Source organism: Schistocerca cancellata, chromosome 6 (genome assembly GCF_023864275.1).
Source record: "Schistocerca cancellata isolate TAMUIC-IGC-003103 chromosome 6, iqSchCanc2.1, whole genome shotgun sequence".
Classification (NCBI taxonomy): Eukaryota; Metazoa; Arthropoda; class Insecta; order Orthoptera; family Acrididae; genus Schistocerca; species Schistocerca cancellata.
In genome coordinates, this window is record NC_064631.1 from 567596004 (window position 1) to 567617567 (window position 21564).

Below are 21564 nucleotides of genomic sequence, written 5' to 3' on the forward strand. Positions count from 1 at the left end.
TTCATTAATTAAGCAGAAAAATAATTAAAAACAAAAATTAATCTTACACATGGCTTTCTCACACCCAGGGGTGCCAGTAGTGAGTGTTGTGACTGCACATGTCAGACTGTATATATATATGGATTACACCCCATGTTCAATGGATCACTGCCAATGTAACTGAAAACTGTGACACTATTGCTTTCCATAACTGCATGGATCACAACCTAATTTTATAACTTCACACTTATATTATTCTTCTTTTGTGATTCATATGCATGATGTTTGTTTTGATAGCACATCTTCTCTTGCCATATTTTCAAAGAAATTGAAAGAAGCCAAATTAGTGTCAGGGATATGAGACTACTTAGATCGGTTCACTTGAACTGGCTGGTTGCAGAACTTCTTGGGATTAAACCTCTTGCCTTAACAACATTTTCAGAAAACAAAATCCTTCTAGAAGTGGAAATGTAGAAAACTTTTTCCTGTGTAATGTAAATTCCACTCACTGTTACTTGAAATCTCTTGCAACAGTATCCGTCCTAATATGGATTGTGACCAGTGTTGAGAAAGTCTAAAATGTTGAAAACCATTGAGCATAATGTGTTAAATGATTGTTGGTCCCTGAACTGATGATCCAAATTACTGTAATGAGTTCAGCATTCAGAAATTCACTGATAAATGACTGATTTCTGAAAACCCTGCCAACCATTTGTGAATCACATTTTCACATTTGCTTTACTTGTCAATTGCCCAGCTTTTCTCCAGTATTCAGTTTTAGGTTATACATTGCAGCTCTTCCTGGAGTTGCTCTGTGTTTGAGTGGAATCAGTTTATACAGATTTCATAAGTTCTCTCTGAAACATATCTTCCAATTTCTCAATATTGTGAAACTTCATGATAACATCATTTAAATAACTTCAGGAATTACTTCAGAAATACAACTAAACACACACAAAGAAGGATAAACAGAAAGAATGATAATTCAAACTGCAGCCACAAAACAAGTCACTTCATAGGTAATGTTAATTATATATGGCTGAGCTCAAGTATAATATTCCACAAATATTATTGCTTGTGTACCATACAAGCATTTATACCTTTTCTGATGAAACTCCTAACAGTCTGTGAATGATGTTAGTTTGCAACTGCGGGCCTTCTCCAAGGGTTTTGACAGCAGTTTTTAATGCTTTAGGTTCTCCATCAAGAAGAAATATGTTCACTGTATCTCCATTCTTCTCTAATTTTGCTGCTATCTCTAGGGCCAACACACCTCCATATGAGTCACCTATTAGTAAATAAACACCCTTTGGCCAGATTTTTTTGATTTCCTGTAATGTAAGAAACTTGAGATAAATATCACATAGATAAATAAATTAATGTACAACAAATGAGGCTGTTAAATAATATGCTTAACACATATCAGTTACAGATCAATTTTAAAAAAATTATATATGCGGTATTAAGTGATACGAGCTGTCATTGGAATCTAATGTTTGGTATATCTCCAGTGAACCAGACACACTGAAAATTCCATTGATATATACCAGAAGTCCGAAAACCATGATTCATGAGCTATTTGCAGCTCTTTGGCTCCTTGAGTGTGGCTTTCCCACAAAATACCACGTATGGTCACAGGTGTACAGTGCAACTGAAACTTCATGGCACATGCACAGAAGTCTGTTTTTGGCCTGGGCTAGTCTACTTTGAAGAAGTGCCCAAAGACAGCAGTGACTCATGCCATGTGCACTGGCTGACCCCGCACCACTTTTTCTGCTTGTTATAGTGTCTTCAAGAGTGGGGGAGTATAATGGTTTGAAGTAAGAAATATGAGATAATTTTTAATGTGCTAAAGTTTATGCAAACTGAAGCAGTGGAAGGAATATCTAGTCCTTTGAAGAGTTGGAGATGTTCTTTATGAAGTGTGGAAGAGAGTGCACAATTGAGCAAAAGAAGAAAAACAGATTTATTATGTTCACAATGAATTAACAGGAGATCATTTGGAATGTGATTTACTAAGAACTCTAAGCTCTGAGCCTGAAATAATTGAAGCAGATTATGATGGTGATGTAGAAAAACAGGATGTGCAGCAAAGCAGCCCCTGATTTTAAAAGTAAAATCTTGAAAACTAAGATTGATCTAAGAGTGCAGCAAATAGTATTTTTACTGTTAATGTTGTAAGAATTTTATACAAAAGTTTTGAAATAATTTGAAAAGCTGCAATCACAGCACATATTGCCTATAAATAGTGCGCTGCAGCTCAGAGTGATCAGTTTCATCACTGAAATGTGAAAGGAGGTTGTTGTACTGAACAAAGAGGCTGAAATCATGCATTCCATTAAAACAATGTGTTTTTCTGCTACTGAAATGCCACAGGTTAGAACACAGTGCTACAGCAATAAGATGCACTTTTCAAACATGATTTAACATTTCAAAAGAACCCCATGTGAAAACCATTCACGACCTCTTCACCAAATTCTAACAGACAGGCAGCATGGCTGCTGATCTCGCGGGGAATGTTGGTCCCAGGCAAACTGTAGTTATTCCTGAAAATGTCTCCACAGTTTCTGGAATTATACAGCAAAACCCAAGGAAATCAGTCCAAAGAATTGCAGCAAAGACTGACTCAAAGTTTCCCAGTGCAATTTCCATTCAAAATCCAAAGCTGCCTGGCCATACCAACCGAGGGTTGACTTTGCAACTGATTCTCACACTGTTTGCTTCACAGACTTCCACCTGACTGGAGTCATGAATATACAAAACTGATGATTTTGGGGCTCCAAAAATCGACATTTATGTGAATCGAAATCACTGTACTCTCTCAATGTTAGTGTTTAGGTTGCAGTATGCAGCAGAGACATTAATGGGTCTCTTTTTTATACAAAAAATTATCACTAGTGGACATTATGTTGCAATTTCGAAACATGTTGTCACCACACAGCTAGTGTTGAAGGATCAACCAGGCATCGAATTGTTCATGCAAGAAAGGGGCAGACCACATCGCATTGAACAGGTGTTTCACTGCCTTCATGAATACTTTGGAAAAACAGCCGCTGGACTGGATTCTTGCAAATTTACTGGAGCAGGGAGTGGCATCCATATTCACCTCATTAGACTACTTGTGACTACCTTTGTTGGGCATATTGAGACACACTACCTATTGATACCATCACACCACACTGGATAAGCTTGAATAAGCAATTTGTATGGCACCTGAATCTATTTTCATTGAGACACTAGAGCACTTGATGGAACATTTCATTTTTTATTTGCCCCACCTCCACACTTCAAGTCGTGGACATTTTAAAAAGTCTGTGATGTGCTTGCTGAGGATCAGTGTGATTATGCATGCTGATAGTGTATGAACTGCATAGCACACAACACCATCTTTCAGCAGTTTTTTGAAGTCTTCCAAAAATTTTGTATAACTTATGTACAAAATTTTACAGTTTTCACAAAATACATACCTTTGGTTGCACTTCCCCTAATAACAGATAAAAATAGTTGTAGATATGAATAGTTTTCTTATGTCTACTTTCTCATACTTTGGTGGGGTATATGTGTCATTATCTTGAGATGACTGTTCTGAAGTGAATCACTGAGAAAATATTTCCAGAAACATAAAATGCAATGCATAGAGTAAAGTTGTATCTCTGCACTGTGCTGTACAATGTATTACTTCAGAGCACATCTCTCTACAATAAAGACTTTAATTGTATTTAAGATCTGCACCCTTGTGGTTGGCAATTCCACCTGTGTCTGTCCAGTTCACTTTGCCTCCCCACCAAAGTACCCTCACCAGCAGCACTTTCCCCACAATCACTGCCATTTTGCAGATTTAGGAGCCATGAAGTTTCAATCTGCCTGTATGTGTGATTGAGGTGTAAACAGTTCCTGGAGAAGTTGAGTCAGTCAATCAGTCAGCAATCCCATTGTGCAATGGATAGTGATAGTTGCATCACAAATCATGTGTGGCCAACAGAAGAACCTACTCGAAGCATTAAGTTACATGTAATTTTCCAACTAGCAGCAAACCTATAGGTATTTTTCTCATGAATTTAAGAATTGTAATTATTTTGTGCTGGTGGCTTTGTTATTGTAAAATTAATATTGTTTTAGGTGCCATGTTTGACATGTCCACAAAGAAAGAAAAAAGGGAAGTTGGGGATGAAAACCATGAATTTAAAGTTGAATGGTCAAAGACTCCACATTTATTCAAAACTTAAATGGCCTTCCTACCTGTCTCATAGGCCACAAAAAATAGGCTCGTAACAAGAAATCAAATTCAGAGAGACGCTTTACAGCTAAACATGTACCATTTAGTACTAAACATCTTGTTGGGGGGGAAAAAAAAAAAAAAAAAAAAAAAAAAAAAAAAAAAAAAAAAAAAAAAAAAAAAAAAAAAAGGCAGGACTATTGACGCTCAAAGGTGCAGAAAGTATGATGAGAAACAGATTTGTTCCTAGTTTGAAAGAAAATATTAATCACTAGCTATTTACCCCTACTTAATTCATCAAGAAGTCCTTTGTGCACAGACATTTGCAGAATAAGTTGGCAAAGTTATGGAACTGGTGAGTAATTATTGCCGATTTAAAGAGTTTTTAATTAAAATGGAGAGGGAGTAAGCCTCTGTATTAAAAAAAGCCCTCTTCATACTCATATTCAGATTCTTTATTTGCCATTCAGCGTTATTACATGCAATAGACTTCATCAGTTCACTTAACCTATTAAATTATAAAATATATCTTTACGCATTTAAGTTAATATTGTGCATTTCTAAAAATTCTTCTAATGAGTAGAATGGGTTAGTTAACAATAAGTTATATAACCTTTCCTTAAGTACTTTGATTAGCATGCTTGAGGCATGTTTAGGAAATTTGTCATATATTTTAATTGCCATGTACTTATACTGTTGTTAGTTTTTGCTAATCTGTTTTTTGGCAAGAGCAGAGAAGTACAGATTCTTGTATTGTAGTCAAGCCTTTGCTTCATTGCACCTAAATTTGGCAAGTCAACAAGTATACAGGGTGGTCCACTGATCGTGACTGGGCTAAATATCTCACGAAATAAGTGTCAAATGAAAAAACTACAAAGAATGAAACTTGTCTAACTTGAAGGAGGAAACCAGAAGGCCCGCTAGATGTTGCTGCCATAGGTCAAATGGATATCAACTGCATTTTTTTAAATAGGGACCCCAATTTTTTATTAAATATTCGTGTAGTATGTAAAGAAATATGAATGTTTTAGTTGGACCACTTCCTTTGCTTTGTAATAGATGGTGCCATAATAATCATAAACATATGGCTCACAATTTTAAATGAACAGTTGGTAACAGGTAGGTTTTGTAAATTAAAATACAGAACGTAGGTACATTTGAACATTTTATTTCGGTTGTTCCAATGTGATACATGTAACTTTGTGAACTTCTCATTTCTGAGAACACATGCTGTTACAACGTGATTACTTGTAAATACCACATTAATCCAATAAATTCTCAAAATGATGTCCATCAACCTCAATGCATTTGACAATACATGTAATGACATTCCTCTCAACAGCGAGTAGTTCGCCTTCTGTACTGTTCGCACATACATTGACAATGTGCTGATGCATGTTGTCAGGCGTTGTCAGTGGATCATGATAGCAAATATCCATCAACTTTCCCCACAGAAAGAAATCCGGGGACGTCAGAACCGGTGAACGTGCGGGCCATGGTATGGTGCTTAGACAACCAATCCATCTGCCATGAAATATGCTATTCAATACCACTTCAACCACACGTGAGCTATGTGCTGGACATCCATCATGTTGGAAGTACATTGCCATTCTGCTTTGCAGTCAAACATCTTGTCGTAATATCGGTAGAACATTACGTAGGAAATCAGCATACACTGCACCATTTAGATTGCCATCAATAAAATGGGAGGCCAATTATCCTTCCTCCCATAATGCCGCACCATACATTAACCCACTAAGGTTGCTGATGTTCCACTTGCCACAGCCATCATGGATTTTCTGTTGCCCAATAGTGCATATTATGCCGGTTTACGTTACCGCTGTTGGTGAATGACGCTTTGTCGCTAGATAGAACGCGTGCAAAAAAATCTGTCATCGTTGTGCAAAAAATCTGTCATCGTCCCGTAATTTCTCTTGTGCCCAGTGGCAGAACTGTACACAACATTCAAAGTTGTCACCATGCAATTCCTGGTGCATAGAAATATGGTACGGGTGCAACCGCTGTTGATGTAGCATTCCCCGATTATCGCACAATTTGTCTGCTACTGATGTGCAGATTAGCCACGACAGCAGCTAAAACACCCACCTGGGCATCATCATTTGTTGCAGGTCATGGTTGATGTTTCACATGTGGCTGAATACTTCCTGTTTCCTTAAATAATGTAACTATCCGTCAAATGGTCTGGACACTTGGATGTTGTCATCCAGGATACCGAGCAGTATACATAGCACACGCCCGTTGGGCATTTTGATCACAATAGCCATACATCAACATGATATCGACCTTTTCCGCAATTGGTAAATGGTCCATTTTAACATAGGTAATGTATCACAAAGTAAATACCATCCACACTGGTGGAATGTTACGTGATACCATGTACTTATATGTTTGTGACTATTGCAGTGCCATCTATCACAAAGTGAAAAAAGTAGTCCAACTAAAACATTCATACTTCTTTACGTACTACACGAATATGTAATAAAAAATGGGGGTTCCTATTTAAAAATAAACAGTTGATATCCGTTTGACCTATGGCAGTGACATCTAGTGGGCCAACCATAGCGCCATTTGGTTTCCCCCTTCAAGCTAGTCAAGTTTCGTTCTTTGTAGTTTTTTCGTTTGATGCTTATTTCATGAGATATTTGGCCCGGTCACTATCAATGGACCACCCTGTGTAGTTAACACTATCAAGAATATATAGATTCTATATTTCATGAACAATGGTTTACAATGTGCCCTATTATCTACCTTTGCCATTACTCTGATTGCTTTCTTCTGGATCACCAGAATTTCATTTATTTTTCTGCTGTTTCCCCAGAGTGTTAACCCATACCTTAAAGCTGATTGATAAAAAGTAAAGTATGCTGCCCTTACATTTTCAAATGTCACACAGCACATCAGTCTCTTAAGCAGATATACAGAGGGGTCCAAAAAAATGTATCCACTGTTTAAAAGTCCATAACTGGCAAACTAATTGACGGAGTTGTCCCATCTTTAGTAGTGTAATAGTTTGTAGTTCCAGCAACCGCCACACAAGCATTGTACATCCCACGATTGCTACACACAATGAATGAGGATGAGACAGATCGTGGAATGGAGTACTGCGAGTGGTTTACTAACATGGTGCACAACGATGAAAAGTTTGCAGAGATGATTGTGTGGTCTGATGAGGCACAGTTCAAACTCAATGGTACAGTAAAGAGCGGTGCTGGTTGTCTTACTGGGGCTTGATTGGGATATTCTTCTTTTACGGCACAGTTATCGGTGAGGTGTACCTTCAGAAGCTTCAGACATCCATTTCACCTGCCATCCCAGACTTCTATGGAGATGGAAGAGTTTACTTTCAACAAGATGGTGCCCCTGCCCACTAACAAAATCGTGTTAGGATGTATCTCGACGAAAATCTACCAGGAAGATGGATAGGCCATAGAGGTGCTGTGGAGTATCCACCACATTCCCCAGACTTAACTCCTCTGGACGTTTACCTGTGGGGAACACTAAAGGACGTAGTTTATCAACAAAAACTTTGAGAATCCATTGTACATTCCAGCTGAACACGTTGCAGTCAGTATTTAGTGCTGCAGTTCGGCGGCATCATTTGTGTGTGGATGTTAGTGATGACCATTTCGAACACCTACAGTGATATCTTTAAGTTGGACTTTAAGCTACACTTTCGCCAAAATGAGACAACTCCATCAATTAGTTTGCAAGTTATGGACTTTTAAACAGTGGATACATCTTTTTAGACCCCTCTGTATAACTCTTGACAGCTTAACCACTATGTGTTCAACATGAGAGTTCCATGTTATTGTCAAGTATGATAACTAAAAATTTTGCATTTTATTTTTCTATTTTTACAGTCTTTGATGGTCTGAACCACACAATCTGGATCTTTTTCTCATTTAACAGTACACCATTTGCATTAAACCAGGATATTGCATTTTCTTTTGCCAAATTCATACTTCTAACAACATCAAATACATGGTTCACAGACAGAAAAGTTGTATATTGTCTGCAAACATATATGTCTTTACGACTATGTTTTCTGGTAAGTTGTTCATATGTACAAGGAATAGAAGTGGTTCTAATTTAGATCTCTGTGGCACTCCCTGTTGTACCTCAAGTGTGTTTGTCAGATGACTTCCTGAACTCACCACTTGCTTCCTTTTATTAAGGTATGATTTGATGAGTTTTAAACTTTTGTCACATATTCCATAGCCATAGTACTCAAGTGTAGAGAGCAAAACAGAGTGGTCAACACAGTAAATATTCTTGCTCAAATCAGATAAGGTTACCTGTATGTGAGCATGGTCCTCGAATGCTGCTAAAATGTCTCTCACAAAGAGTTCTAAGGCATGTATATTTGACTTTTCTTTTCTGTAACGAAACTATGATGTACTTAACATATCATTTACTTCTAGGTACTTATACATCTGCTGATACATTATGCCTTCAAAGACTTTGATTACTACTGGAATAAGAGAAATTTGCCTATAGTTTGCAGGATCAAGTTTGCTACCCTTCTTAAAGACTTGAGTCACATTGGATAGTTTGAAAGAATCAGGGAAAACCCCTTCTAAGAGACACAAGTTTATAGAATATGTTAATGGTGCTGCAATGTAATGTATAATTTCTTTCAGTATATTCTTTGATATATCAAAAATATCTGTACTATATAACTTTTTCATGTCTTTGACAATTTTACGAACTTCATCTTAGCTTACCTCTTTGAAGTGTTTCAATGAGGGTTTTGCCTGATTAAGATATTCTATAGACATTACAGTGGGTTTACTGATCAACGTTTTGATTTAATCAGTGCAATTTATAAAACATTTGTTGAACGTATCTGCCAGTATTGGGACTGTCTTATGAAAGTTTCTGATTTCACCTTTAACAGGATTAATTACTAACCAGGCTATTTTGCACTGCTTTTTACTATTTTGTATGGCATTAGTGTTGTATCTGTGTTTAGCCAATTGTATCTCTTTCTTATACAGTTTCTTAGTGGTTATTCCTAGTTCTTAATTTCATTGGAATTGTTTACTATTTCAAGACACTTGAACAGTAGTAGCTTATTTTTTAAATTCTCCAACTCTTTGGTGTACCACATTTTATCCTTTTTTGTTTTATGATATTAGTTTTGAATGAAACGAGCTTTTACCATACCTATTAAATAGTTGCAGAATGTTTTGTAAATTATTTGGGTTTTGGAATTACCTCTTTGAAATAATTTGTCCCAGTTAGTTATGCCCAGCTGGTGTTAGTTTTCTGAGATTGTTTTTTGTTAGTATTAAGGTACTAGATTTTGATTACTTTTGTACAGCCTTGTTCCCATCCCTTTTATAAAATGTCTTAACACTACTGTTAACATGGAGTGGTTCGAGAAATCAAATTCCTGTACACTGGTGGCATACATATCACGAGCAGAGTTGACAAAAGCATTATCTAAATATGCTTTTAACCTTGTCAGTCCTAAATTTACCAGATGGAAGTTGTGTTACCTTAGCATATTCAGTAACTTATTTACACTGGGTTTTGCACATGTTACATCAAAGCTTGAATTAAGGTCTCCCCAAATTATAATTACATATTGTTTTCACTGTGTTATGTGGCACAGTACACTGTTTAAATTATCTAAAAATGTTTTTTCATATGAGTCAGGGTGTGGGTTCCTGTAGTCATGTCCTAGTTCATGAACCACGGGCAACATATGAGTGGCCAAGTAAGTGGTCCCGACAGTCGGGATACCAGTTACTTTGGAATAAGGCTGGGCATCTCTGACATATTCTGAGTCATGGTCACCTTTATGCTCATATGGCAAAGACTACCAAATCCACCGGTTAGTCCCTCAACCGTTAGGGGTAAAACCCAATGGGACTCGGGGCAAATAAGGCTAGCAACCTGCTTCCCTGGTACTTTAAATATGATGCTGGCAACAATCAGAGCAAAATGCCTCGGACCTTTGGAGGTGACGGAGTCCCACCTCTAACTGACAAACCAGGGACTCCTAAGATACGACTTGGCAAACAAATGGTAATGAGATGGGGAGCTATTAATATCAATGGGGGTTACTCTGGGAAGAAGGTAGAGCTGGCAGAGGCTGCAAGTAAGATGGGGCTGGACGTTTTAGCTGTTAGTGACATTCGGGTAAGGGGTGAGAAAGAAGAGGAAGTGGGAGAATATGAGGTCTACCTGTCAGGAGTCAAAGCAAGAATAGCACAATGGGGTGTAGGGCTTTACATCAGCAAAGAAATGGAACCCAGCGTAGTTGCAATAAGGTATGTAGACGAACAACTGATGTGGATAGATTTGACAGTGTCTAGCAAGAAAATTAGGATTGTGTCAGTATATTCGCATTGTGAAGGGACAGATGAAGATAAGATGGATAGTTTTTATGAGGCACTCAGTGATGTAGTTGTTAGAGTAAAGGACAAGGACAGTGATTTTAACGCCAGGATTGGAAATCCAACAGAAGGGTATGAAAAGGTTGTGGGTAAATTTGGAGAGGATATGGAGGCCAACAGGAACGGGAAACAACTCTTGGATTTCTGTGCCAGTATGGGCTTAGTAATCACAAACTCCTTTTTTAAACATAAGAACATCCACCGGTATACTTGGGAAGGCAGGGGAACCAGATCTGTCATTGACTATATAATAACAGATCAGGAATTCAGGAAGGCTGTGAGGGACACACGTGTATTCAGGGGATTCTTTGATGACACTGATCATTATTTAATCTGCAGTGAAATTGGGATTGTGAGGCCGAAAGTGCAGGAGGTCAGATCCATATGTAGGAGGATAAGAGTGGAGAAACTTCAGGATAAGGAAATCAGGCACAAGTACATAACAGCGATCTCAGAAAGGTACCAGTTAGTTGAATGTAGTCAGTTACAGTTATTGGAAAAGGAATGGACGAGGTACAGGGACACAGTATTAGAAGTGGCTAAAGAATGTCTTGGAACAGTAGTGTGTAAAAGTAGGATGAAGCAAACAGCTTGGTGGAATGACACAGTCAAGACAGCCTGTAAAAGGAAAAAGAAGGCGTATCAAAAATGGCTACATACTAGAACTCAGGTAGACAGAGAAAGTTATGTTGAAGAAAGAAACAAAGCCAAACAGATAGTTGCAGCATCCAAGAAGAAATCTTGGGAAGACTTTGGAAACAGATTAGAGACTATGGGTCAAGCTGCTGGAAAACCATTCTGGAGTGTAATTAGCAGTCTTCGAAAGGGAGGTAAGAAGGAAATGACAAGTATTTTGGACAGGTCAGGAAAACTGCTGGTGAATCCTGTGGATGCCTTGGGCAGATGGAGGGAATATTTTGAAGAGTTGCTCAATGTAGGTGAAAATATGATCAGTAATGTTTCAGATTTCGAGGTAGAATGGGATAGGAATGATGATGGAAACAGGATCACATTTGAGGAAGTGGAGAAAATGGTCAATAGATTGCAGTGCAATAAAGCAGCTGGGGTGGATGAAATTAAGTCAGAACTCATCAAATACAGTGGAATGTCAGGTCTTAAATGGCTACACAGGATAATTGAAATGGCATGGGAATCCGGACAGGTTCCATCAGACTGGACAAAAGCAGTAATCACACCAATCTTTAAACATGGAAACAGAAAAGATTGTAACAACTACAGAGGTATCTCTTTAATCAGCATTGTGGGTAAAATCTTCTCAGGTATTGTTGAAAGGAATGTGCGAGTATTAGTTGAGGACCAATTGGATGAAAATCAGTGTGGGTTTAGGCCTCTTAGAGGTTATCAGGACCAGATTTTTAGCTTACGACAAATAATGGAGAAGTGTTATGAGTGGAACAGGGAATTGTATCTATGCTTTACAGATCTAGAAAAGGCATATGACCGGGTTCCAAGGAGGAAGTTATTGTCTGTTCTACGAGATTATGGAATAAGAGGCAAACTTTTGCAAGCAATTAAAGGTCTTTACATGGATAGTCAGGCAGCAGTTAGAGTTGATGGAAAATTGAGTTCATGGTTCAGAGTAGTTTCAGGGGTAAGACAAGGCTGCAACCTGTCTCCACTGTTGTTCATATTATTTATGGATCATATGTTGAAAACAATAGACTGGCTGGGTGAGATTAAGATATGTGAACACAAAATAAGCAGTCTTGCATATGCGGATGACTTAGTTGTGATGGCAGATTCGATTGAAAGTTTGCAAAGTAATATTTCAGAGCTAGATCAGAAATGTAAGGACTATGGTATGAAGATTAGCATCTCCAAAACGAAAGTAATGTCAGTGGGAAAGAAATATAAACGGATTGAGTGCCAAATAGGAGGAACAAAGTTAGAACAGGTGGACGGTTTCAAGTACTTAGGATGCATATTCTCACAGGATGGCAACATAGTGAAAGAACTGGTAGCAACGCTAATGCCGTAAGCGCTCAGCTACGATCTACTCTCTTCTGCAAGAAGGAAGTCAGTACCAAGACTAAGTTATCTGTGCACCGTTCAATCTTTCGACCAACTTTGTTGTATGGGAGCAAAAGCTGGGTGGATTCAGGTTACCTTATCAACAAGGTTGAGGTTACGGATATGAAAGTAGCTAGGATGATTGCAGATACTAGTAAATGGGAACAATGGCAGGAGGGTGTCCACAATGAGGAAATCAAAGAAAAACTGGGAATGAACTCTATAGATGTAGCAGTCAGAGCGAACAGGCTTAGATGGTGGGGTCATGTTACAAGCATGGGAGAAGCAAGATTACCCAAGAGACTCATGGGTTCAGCAGTAGAGGGTAGGAGGAGTTGGGGCAGACCAAGGAGAAGGTACCTGGATTCGGTTAAGAATGATTTTGAAGTAATAGGTTTAACATCAGAAGAGGCACCAATGTTAGCACTGAATAGGGGATCATGGAGGAATTTTATAAGGGGGGCTATGCTCCAGACTGAATGCTGAAAGGCATAATCAGTCTTAAATGATGATGATGATTATGATGATGATGATGTCAGGGGAATTGTAAATACTTACTAAGATAAGTTTCATTACATCACATGACTCCAGTAATTTCAATAATTTATATGACAGTACCACTATTACGTTGTGAGATCTGCAAAAATTGTTTTCACTTTTATAACCTTCTGGTATATAGTATTCTATTTGTCCTGGTTTAAGCAAATTTTCAGATAAAGACAGGAAATAATATTTATTTTGTAGTAATGAGTCCTCCAGTACTTCATCTTTACTTCCAAGTCCCTGAATGTTTAGAAATAAGATGTTGCTGTGACTTATCTGTGAGTTAGCAGGCTGATTTTTCATATTTTTATTTTCTTCCTGGCTTGAAATCACAAAAAATTGTCACTGAGTGACACAGAACAATTAAATTTTTCTCCATTTGATATTAACATTGGCAACTGCTGGATTTAAAAAATAAATAACTGTGAAGTTAAAATATTTTTCTGATACAGAAACATTGGGGAAAATAGTGGTCTGCTTTTGAAGACTTGAAGGATGTCATTTTGATTTTTAGTACCTGGAATAGTATTCCTGACTATTTTATTCATGTGAACAATCATTTTGAAGCATGAACCTTATCAAGAGTAAATTGAGAAGTCATCTTATTGATGAGAACATGGAATTATGCTGAAAATTAAAAACGATAACATACGAACTTGACTTTCTCAAACTTCCCAAGGAGATGAAGGCCACTGTTCATGTTAGTAGTTCTCAGAGATTGACACAATTTAATTTCATGGATACAAGGTTCTGTAATTTAATTTTATCAGTTAATAACACCATTTTAATTATGATATCAAGTTTTATGCAATCAATAAATAAGACCTTTTTCAGTATGATTTCAAGTTTTATACAACGTACCTATAGTTAACTAACAAGGAAACTGGCCAATATGGCATGTCAAAACCTGACGTGAAATTTTTTTTATACAGGATGAATACACTGAAAGAAACACAATGTCAAAATTTTAGCTGCTAAGACACACTGCAAGTACTTAGAAAAAATGAAATCTGCCAATTGTGCAGCTCACTAGATGGCTTGAGAAATGCATATCCCAGCCATAGCTGTAGCAGATAGCACATGCGCAACACGACGCACACACATCTTTGATTGACAGCACAGTGATAATCAGATAACATGGCACAACATGGTCATAATTTGTAAAATTAATTTCAATTTCCATTGATGTTTCTCTGATACAGCTATTCACAGTTACCATTCACTCAGATTTGCAACTCATTTAATATCCATAATTATTAGCAGTTGTCTTTGCAGTATTGTTAAGTGTTGACAATGGATATAAAACTGAATTAATTTTCTTTGCGATTTCTTCATGCATGCTTGCTAATAGCATCTGTTTTTGTGCAGCTTCCGGAGTTTCACAGTACTGTGGCTTCCAGTTAATGTTTTCAACCACACAAAGATGAAATATGAAGAATGTAGCATGCAACTGAAATCACAAATGTAGCATGCAACTGAAATCACACACTTCTCCTGAAGACTACATATATGTTATTTATGTGTTGTATGGTTATCTATTCCAACCATGATCCACTCCCCACTCCCACTGTCCCCAAATCACACCTTGTTAGCTTTCCCAAATTTCTTAACCTTGAACCTTGCCTCACCATCTTTTCCCAAATCCCTCAACATGCAAACTAAACTTACATCCCCAGAAAGAACGTGCAGTCTGCCACCTAAAAACTGATCCCAACCTTATAATCCAACCTGTGGATAAAGGCTCCAGCAATGTTGTTTTGAACTGCAAGGATTACCTGGCAGAAGGAGTCCACCAGCTGTTAGATACGTCCACCTACAAACCTTGCCACAGTGACCCCACTCCAGAAAACCAGCAGGATCTCCAGTCTCTCCTCAAATCCTTAGGCCCATCTCAGAACCTCTCCCAGAGTCCATCTCTCTCCTCAAACCTACCCTCCCTGCACTCCTACCTTCTACATGCTTCCTAAAGTCTATAAACCCAACCACCCAGGATGCCCCAATGTGGCCAGTTACTGTGCTCCCACTTGGAGAATTTCTGCTCTCATAGGTCAGCACCTTCAGCCTACTAACTGGAACCTACCCTACTATCTAAAAGATGCCAGCCATTTCCTCCAGTGACCCTTCACAGTTCCTGTTACTTCACCACATGGTGCCTTGCTCATCATTACTGATCCCACCTCCCTTCACACAAACATCCCCAATGCCCATGGCCTCACCACTATTGAACACTTCCTTTCCCAATGTTAAACAAATTCCAAATCAACAACCACCCTCCTAGTCATCATGACCCAACTCTCACCCACAGTTACTTCTCCTTTGAAGGCATTACCTGCAAACATGTCCAGGGTATGACTATGGGCACCCGCATGGTACCATCCTATGCCAATGAATTCATGGACCATCTAGAAGAATCCTTCCTAAAGGCCCAGAATCCTAAACCCCTCACTTGGTTCAGATTCACTGATGACATCTTTGTGATCTGGATCAAGGGTGAGGACACCCTATCCACATTCTTCCAGAACTCAACAGCTTCTCCCCCATTCGTTTCACTTGCTCATACTCAATCCAACAAGCCACCTTCCTCAATGTTGACCTACACCTCAAAAATGGCTACATAAGTACCTCTGCCCATATCAAACCTACTAACCACCAGCAATACCTCCAGTTTGACAGCTGCCACCCATTCCATACCAAGCAGTCCCTTCGATACAGCCTAGCCACCCATGGCCATCCCATCTGAAGTGAAGAGTGGTAAGCACACAATGTGGTCGCCGCTGCGGCAGGGTGATCTCTGTGTCTGGATAAAGGAGACCATAATTAGGGTGCTTTTGGGTGCAGCGAATGTGTAGGGCATAAGATATCAGCTGTTGTTGGTGCAAAACTCGCAGTGGTGGAATCCCTGCCTCTGCGAGAAGGCTAAGTACAGGGCTAGTCCAGAAGGCACCACTCGCAAGTCAGACCCCACAGTGGTGGATGGGGTCTAGGATATGCAGCGTTGAAGGCGATGCAGAACCATAGACAGGACTTCCACAGTCTAAACGAGACTGGACCAATGCTTAATACAATCACAGGAGAACAGAGCGGTCTGCACCACAGGTGGTATTGCACAGACACCTAAGAACATTGAGATGGGACCAGCATGTCCTCTTCAGCTGGCGAAGATGAGGGGGCCATGTCAACTGGGCATCGAAGACTGGACCCAAGAAGCAATGGGTGTCCACTACCTCAAGGGGCTGGCCATCGAGGTACAGTTCAGGGATGGGGATGAACTGTACGGCGATGGCTGAAATGCATGACACATGTCTTGGCATGAAAAGCATGGGAGAGAGCGCATGAGTGCACCTGGAAGATTGCTCCCTTTAGACGGTGTTATGCAGTGCCCATTACAGAGGAAGCAAGGTAGATACAAAAATCGTCAGCCTACAAAGAGGGGGACACTGTCGGCCCAACAGCCATCACCAGACCATTATTGGCTATGAGAAAGAGAGGGATGCTCAGCACGGAACCCTGTGGAACCACATTTTCTTGCTAATGGGGAGTGCTTTAGGAGCAGCCAACTTGGGCCCAAAAAGAGCAACAAGAAAGGAAGTTACGGATAAAAATGGGCAGAGTGCCACGAAGGCCCCATTCGTGAAGGGTGGTGAGGATGTGGTGGTGCCAGGTGGTGTCATAGGCTTTATGCAGATCAAAGAAGACTGCAACAAGGTGTTGCCAATGAGCAAAAGCTGACCAGATAGCAGACTCCAGGTGCACCAAGTTATCCACCATAGGGCGGCCATGGCGAAAACCACTTTGAATCGAAGACAAAAGGTCACAGGATTCTAAAATCCAAAACAGCCACCGACTCACCATGCATTCAAGGAGCTTGCAGAAGGTGTTAGTAAGGCTAATTGGATGGTAGCTATCCAACTGAAGAGGCAGCTTCCCTGGCTTCAACACCGGAACAACAATGCTTTCCTGCCACTGGGTAGGAAAGACCACCTCACTCCATAGACAGTTGAAGAGGGTCAGTATATGGTGGTGTCCAGCCACCGATAAGTGTTGGAGGGTTTGGTTATGTATCCGATCCGGTCCAGGAGCCATGTCAGGACAAAGGGTGAGGGGGCTGGCAAATTCCCACTCACTGAATGGAGCATTATATGGCTCCGAGCAGCAAGAAGCAAAAGACAAAGGCAGTCATTCAGAGCGCTCTTTCAGGAGAAGGAATGTGGGTGGGTACTGAGCTGATGCCGAAGCTTAAGCAAAGTGTTGAGCAAAATTTTCTGCTACAAAGTCCAGATTGGTAAGGACAACACCACGCACAGAAATTCCTGCAATGCCGGTGGGAGGATGGTGGCCAAAAATTCACCTGAGTTTCGCTCAGACTTGTGAAGAGGAGGTGTGTGGTCCTATGGCAGCTACAAATCATTCCCAGCAAATCCGTTTCTGAAATTTGATTAGGTAGTGGGCCTGGTTGTGGATTCGATTAAAGACCAGAAGAAGTGCAGTAGAAGGGTGCTGCTTGAAGTGTTGAAGAGCACGGTGGCAGTCTTTTATGGATGCAGCAATTTCCGGAGTCCACCAAGGGACCATCTTCCGGCGTGGGGAACCTGAGGAAGAAGGGATTGTGGAAACAGCTGCTGAAAGGATGGCAGCAGTCAAAGTCTGAGTAGATTCATCAACACTGTCATGTGGCAATACAGGGGGGATGGGAGCAGAGGAGAAGGCACCCCAGTCAGCCTTAGATATGGCCCACCTGGGAGGGTAATGGAGCGAGAGACACTGAAGGAAGGTCAAGACAATTGGATAATGGTTGCTGTCACATAAGTCATCGTGGACTCCCCACTGAATGGAGGGAAGAAGACTGGGACTGCAGATGGAGAGGTCAATGGTAGAGAAAGTGCCGTGCACCACACTAAAGTGTATGGGAGCACCTGTGTTTAGTAAACAAAGGTCGAGTCCTGCCAGAACATCTTCAACTGTCTTGCTAAGGGCAGTAGTCGTATGACTACCCCAAAGAGGGTTGTGGGCATTAAAGTCCCCTAATTGCAGGAAGGGAGATGGGGGTTGTTGAAGAAGAGTGGTGAGGGCATGGGATGTGGGCAGCCTTTCAAATGGGAGGTAGAGATTACAGACTGTGATTGTAATGGCCAGATGGACCCAGACAGCAATGGCTTCCAGAGTGGTATGGAGGGGAACCCATTTACTATGAGGTGTGTTTTTTAAGTAAGTACCATTTTGAAATTTAAAAAAGACATGCTAAGATATCTCAATAATTTTATTTTTACATGAAAGCCTGTACCTTAATCTACTTTTCCACATAATTTCTGTCAATATTGAGGCACTTGTCATAACTTTGTACCAGTTTTTGAATACCCTCCTCATAGAAGTCTGCCACCTGACTTGTTAACCACTGCATTACCACTGTTTTGACTTCATCATTGTTTTGAAGATGCTGACTGCCCAGGTGTTTCTTCAAGTGTAGGAACAGATGGTAGTCACTGGGCACAAGATCGGGGCTGTAGGTAGGATGCTCTAGAGTTTCCCATTGAAAAGATGTGATGAGATCTTTGGTCTGATTCACCACATGCAGGCAGGCATTGTCTTGCAGCAAAACAATGCTCTTGCTCAACTTCCATGGGCTGTTGCTTTGATTCTGGTGTGACAAAAGCCACCCATGTTTCATCGCCAAAAACAATTTGTCTTAAGAAATCATCACCGTCATTGTGGTACCACTCAAGGAAAGTCAATGCACTGTCTAAATGTTTGGTTTTGTGCACATCCGTCAACGTTTTTGGTACCTAACATGCACGCAATTTTCAGTAATTCAAGTGCTCAGTCACAATGCCATACAAAACACCACGAGAAACTTTAGGAAAGTCATCCCGCAAGGAGGAAATCATAAATCGTCCATTTTCTCTCACCTTATTATCCATTTTATTTGTAGCCTTCAAGAGCTTGTAAGTAACTACTTTTAGTAAGAACACAATTGTATATAAAGCAGCAAAATAAATTGTTAGATGCATCCTCACTTAATAATGGGAAGAGATACATAACTGATACAGCATGTTGTTGTTGTTGTGGTCTTCAGTCCTGAGACTGGTTTGATGCAGCTCTCCATGCTACTCTATCCTGTGCAAGCTTCTTCATCTCCCAGTACCTACTGCAACCTACATCTTTCTGAATCTGCTTAGTGTATTCATCTCTTGGTCTCCCCCTACGATTTTTACCCTCCACGCTGCCCTCCAATACTAAATTGGTGATCCCTTGATGCCTCAGAACATGTCCTACCAACCGATCCCTTCTTCTGGTCAAGTTGTGCCACAAACTTCTCTTCTCCCCAATCCTATTCAATACTTCCTCATTAGTTATGTGATCTACCCATCTAATCTTCAGCATTCTTCTGTAGCACCACATTTCGAAAGCTTCTATTCTCTTCTTGTCCAAACTAGTTATCGTCCATGTTTCACTTCCATACATGGCTACACTCCATACAAATACTTTCAGAAACGACTTCCTGACACTTAAATCTATACTGGATGTTAACAAATTTCTCTTCTTCAGAAACGCTTTCCTTGCCATTGCCAGTCTACATTTTATATCCTCTCTACTTCGACCATCATCAGTTATTTTGCTCCCCAAATAGCAAAACTCCTTTACTACTTTAAGTGTCTCATTTCCTAATCTAATACCCTCAACATCACCCAACTTAATTCGACTACATTCCATTATCCTCGTTTTGCTTTTGTTGATGTTCATCTTATATCCTCCCTTCAAGACACTATCCATTCCGTTCAACTGCTCTTCCAAGTCCTTTGCTGTCTCTGACAGAATTACAATGTCATCGGCGAACCTCAACGTTTTTATTTCTTCTCCATGGATTTTAATACCTACTCCGAATTTTTCTTTTGTTTCCTTTACTGCTTGCTCAATATACAGATTGAATAGCATCGGGGAGAGGCTACAACCCTGTCTTACTCCCTTCCCAACCACTGCTTCTCTTTCATGCCCCTCGACTCTTATAACTGCCATCTGGTTTCTATACAAATTGTAAATAGCCTTTCGCTCCCTGTATTTTACCCCTCCCACCTTTAGAATTTGAAAGAGAGTATTCCAGTCAACATTGTCAAAAGCTTTCTCTAAGTCTACAAATGCTAGGAACGTAGGTTTGCCTTTCCTTAATCTGTCTTCTAAGATAAGTCGTAAGGTCAGTATTGCCTCACGTGTTCCAGTATTTCTACGGAATCCAAACTGATCTTCCCCGAGGTCGGCTCCTACTAGTTTTTCCATTCGTCTGTAAAGAATTCGTGTTAGTATTTTGCAGCTGTGGCTTATTAAACTGATTGTTCGATAATTTTCACATCTGTCCACACCTACTTTCTTTGGGATTGGAATTATTATATTCTTCTTGAAGTCTGAGGGTATTTCGTCTGTTTCATACATCTTGCTCACCAGATGGTAGAGTTTTGTCAGGACTGGCTCTCCCAAGGCCGTCAGTAGTTCCAATGGAATGTTGTCTACTCCGGGGCCTTGTTTCGACTCAGGTCTTTCAGTGCTCTGTCAAACTCTTCACGCAGTATCGTATCTCCCATTTCATCTTCATCTACATCCTCTTCCATTTCCATAATATTGTCCTCAAGTGCATCGCCCTTATATAGACCCTCTATATACTCCTTCCACCTTTCTGCTTTCCCTTCTTTGCTTAGAACTGGGTTTCCATCTGAGCTCTTGATGTTCATACAAGTGGTTCTCTTATCTCCAAAGGTCTCTTTAATTTTCCTGTAGGCAGTATCTATCTTACCCCTAGTGAGATAAGCCTCTACATCCTTACATTTGTCCTCTAGCCATCCCTGCTTAGCCATTTTGCACTTCCTGTCTATCTCATTTTTGAGATGTTTGTATTCCTTTTTGCCTGCTTCACTTACTGCATTTTTATATTCTCTCCTATCATCAATTAAATTCAATATTTCTTCTGTTACCCAAGGATTTCTACTAGCCCTCTTCTTTTTACCTACTTGATCCTCTGCTGCCTTCACTACTTCATCCCTCAAAGCTACCCATTCTTCTTCTACTGTATTTCTTTCCCCCATTCCTGTCAATTGTTCCCTTATGCTCTCCCTGAAACTCTCTACAACCTCTGGTTCTTTCAGTTTATCCAGGTCCCATCTCCTTAAATTCCCACCTTTTTGCAGTTTCTTCAGTTTTAATCTACAGGTCATAACCAATAAATTGTGGTCAGAGTCCACATCTGCCCCTGGAAATGTCTTACAATTTAAAACCTGGTTCCTAAATCTCTGTCTTACCATTATATAATCTATCTGATACCTTTTAGTATCTCCAGGGTTCTTCCATGTATACAACCTTCTATCATGATTCTTAAACCAAGTGTTA

General features: G+C 39.9%; 1 protein-coding gene across 1 annotated transcript in view; it reads right to left on the reverse strand.

The window, feature by feature from the left end:
• The window catches only part of LOC126191105 (fatty acid synthase-like), a 394390-nt gene that overhangs the window by 17053 nt on the left and 355773 nt on the right, over positions 1 to 21564 (reverse strand). Inside the window, exon 33 of the mRNA XM_049931844.1 lies at positions 1080 to 1310. Coding sequence (XP_049787801.1) covers positions 1080 to 1310 — 231 coding nt within the window. The remainder of the gene's footprint in view (positions 1 to 1079; positions 1311 to 21564) is intronic.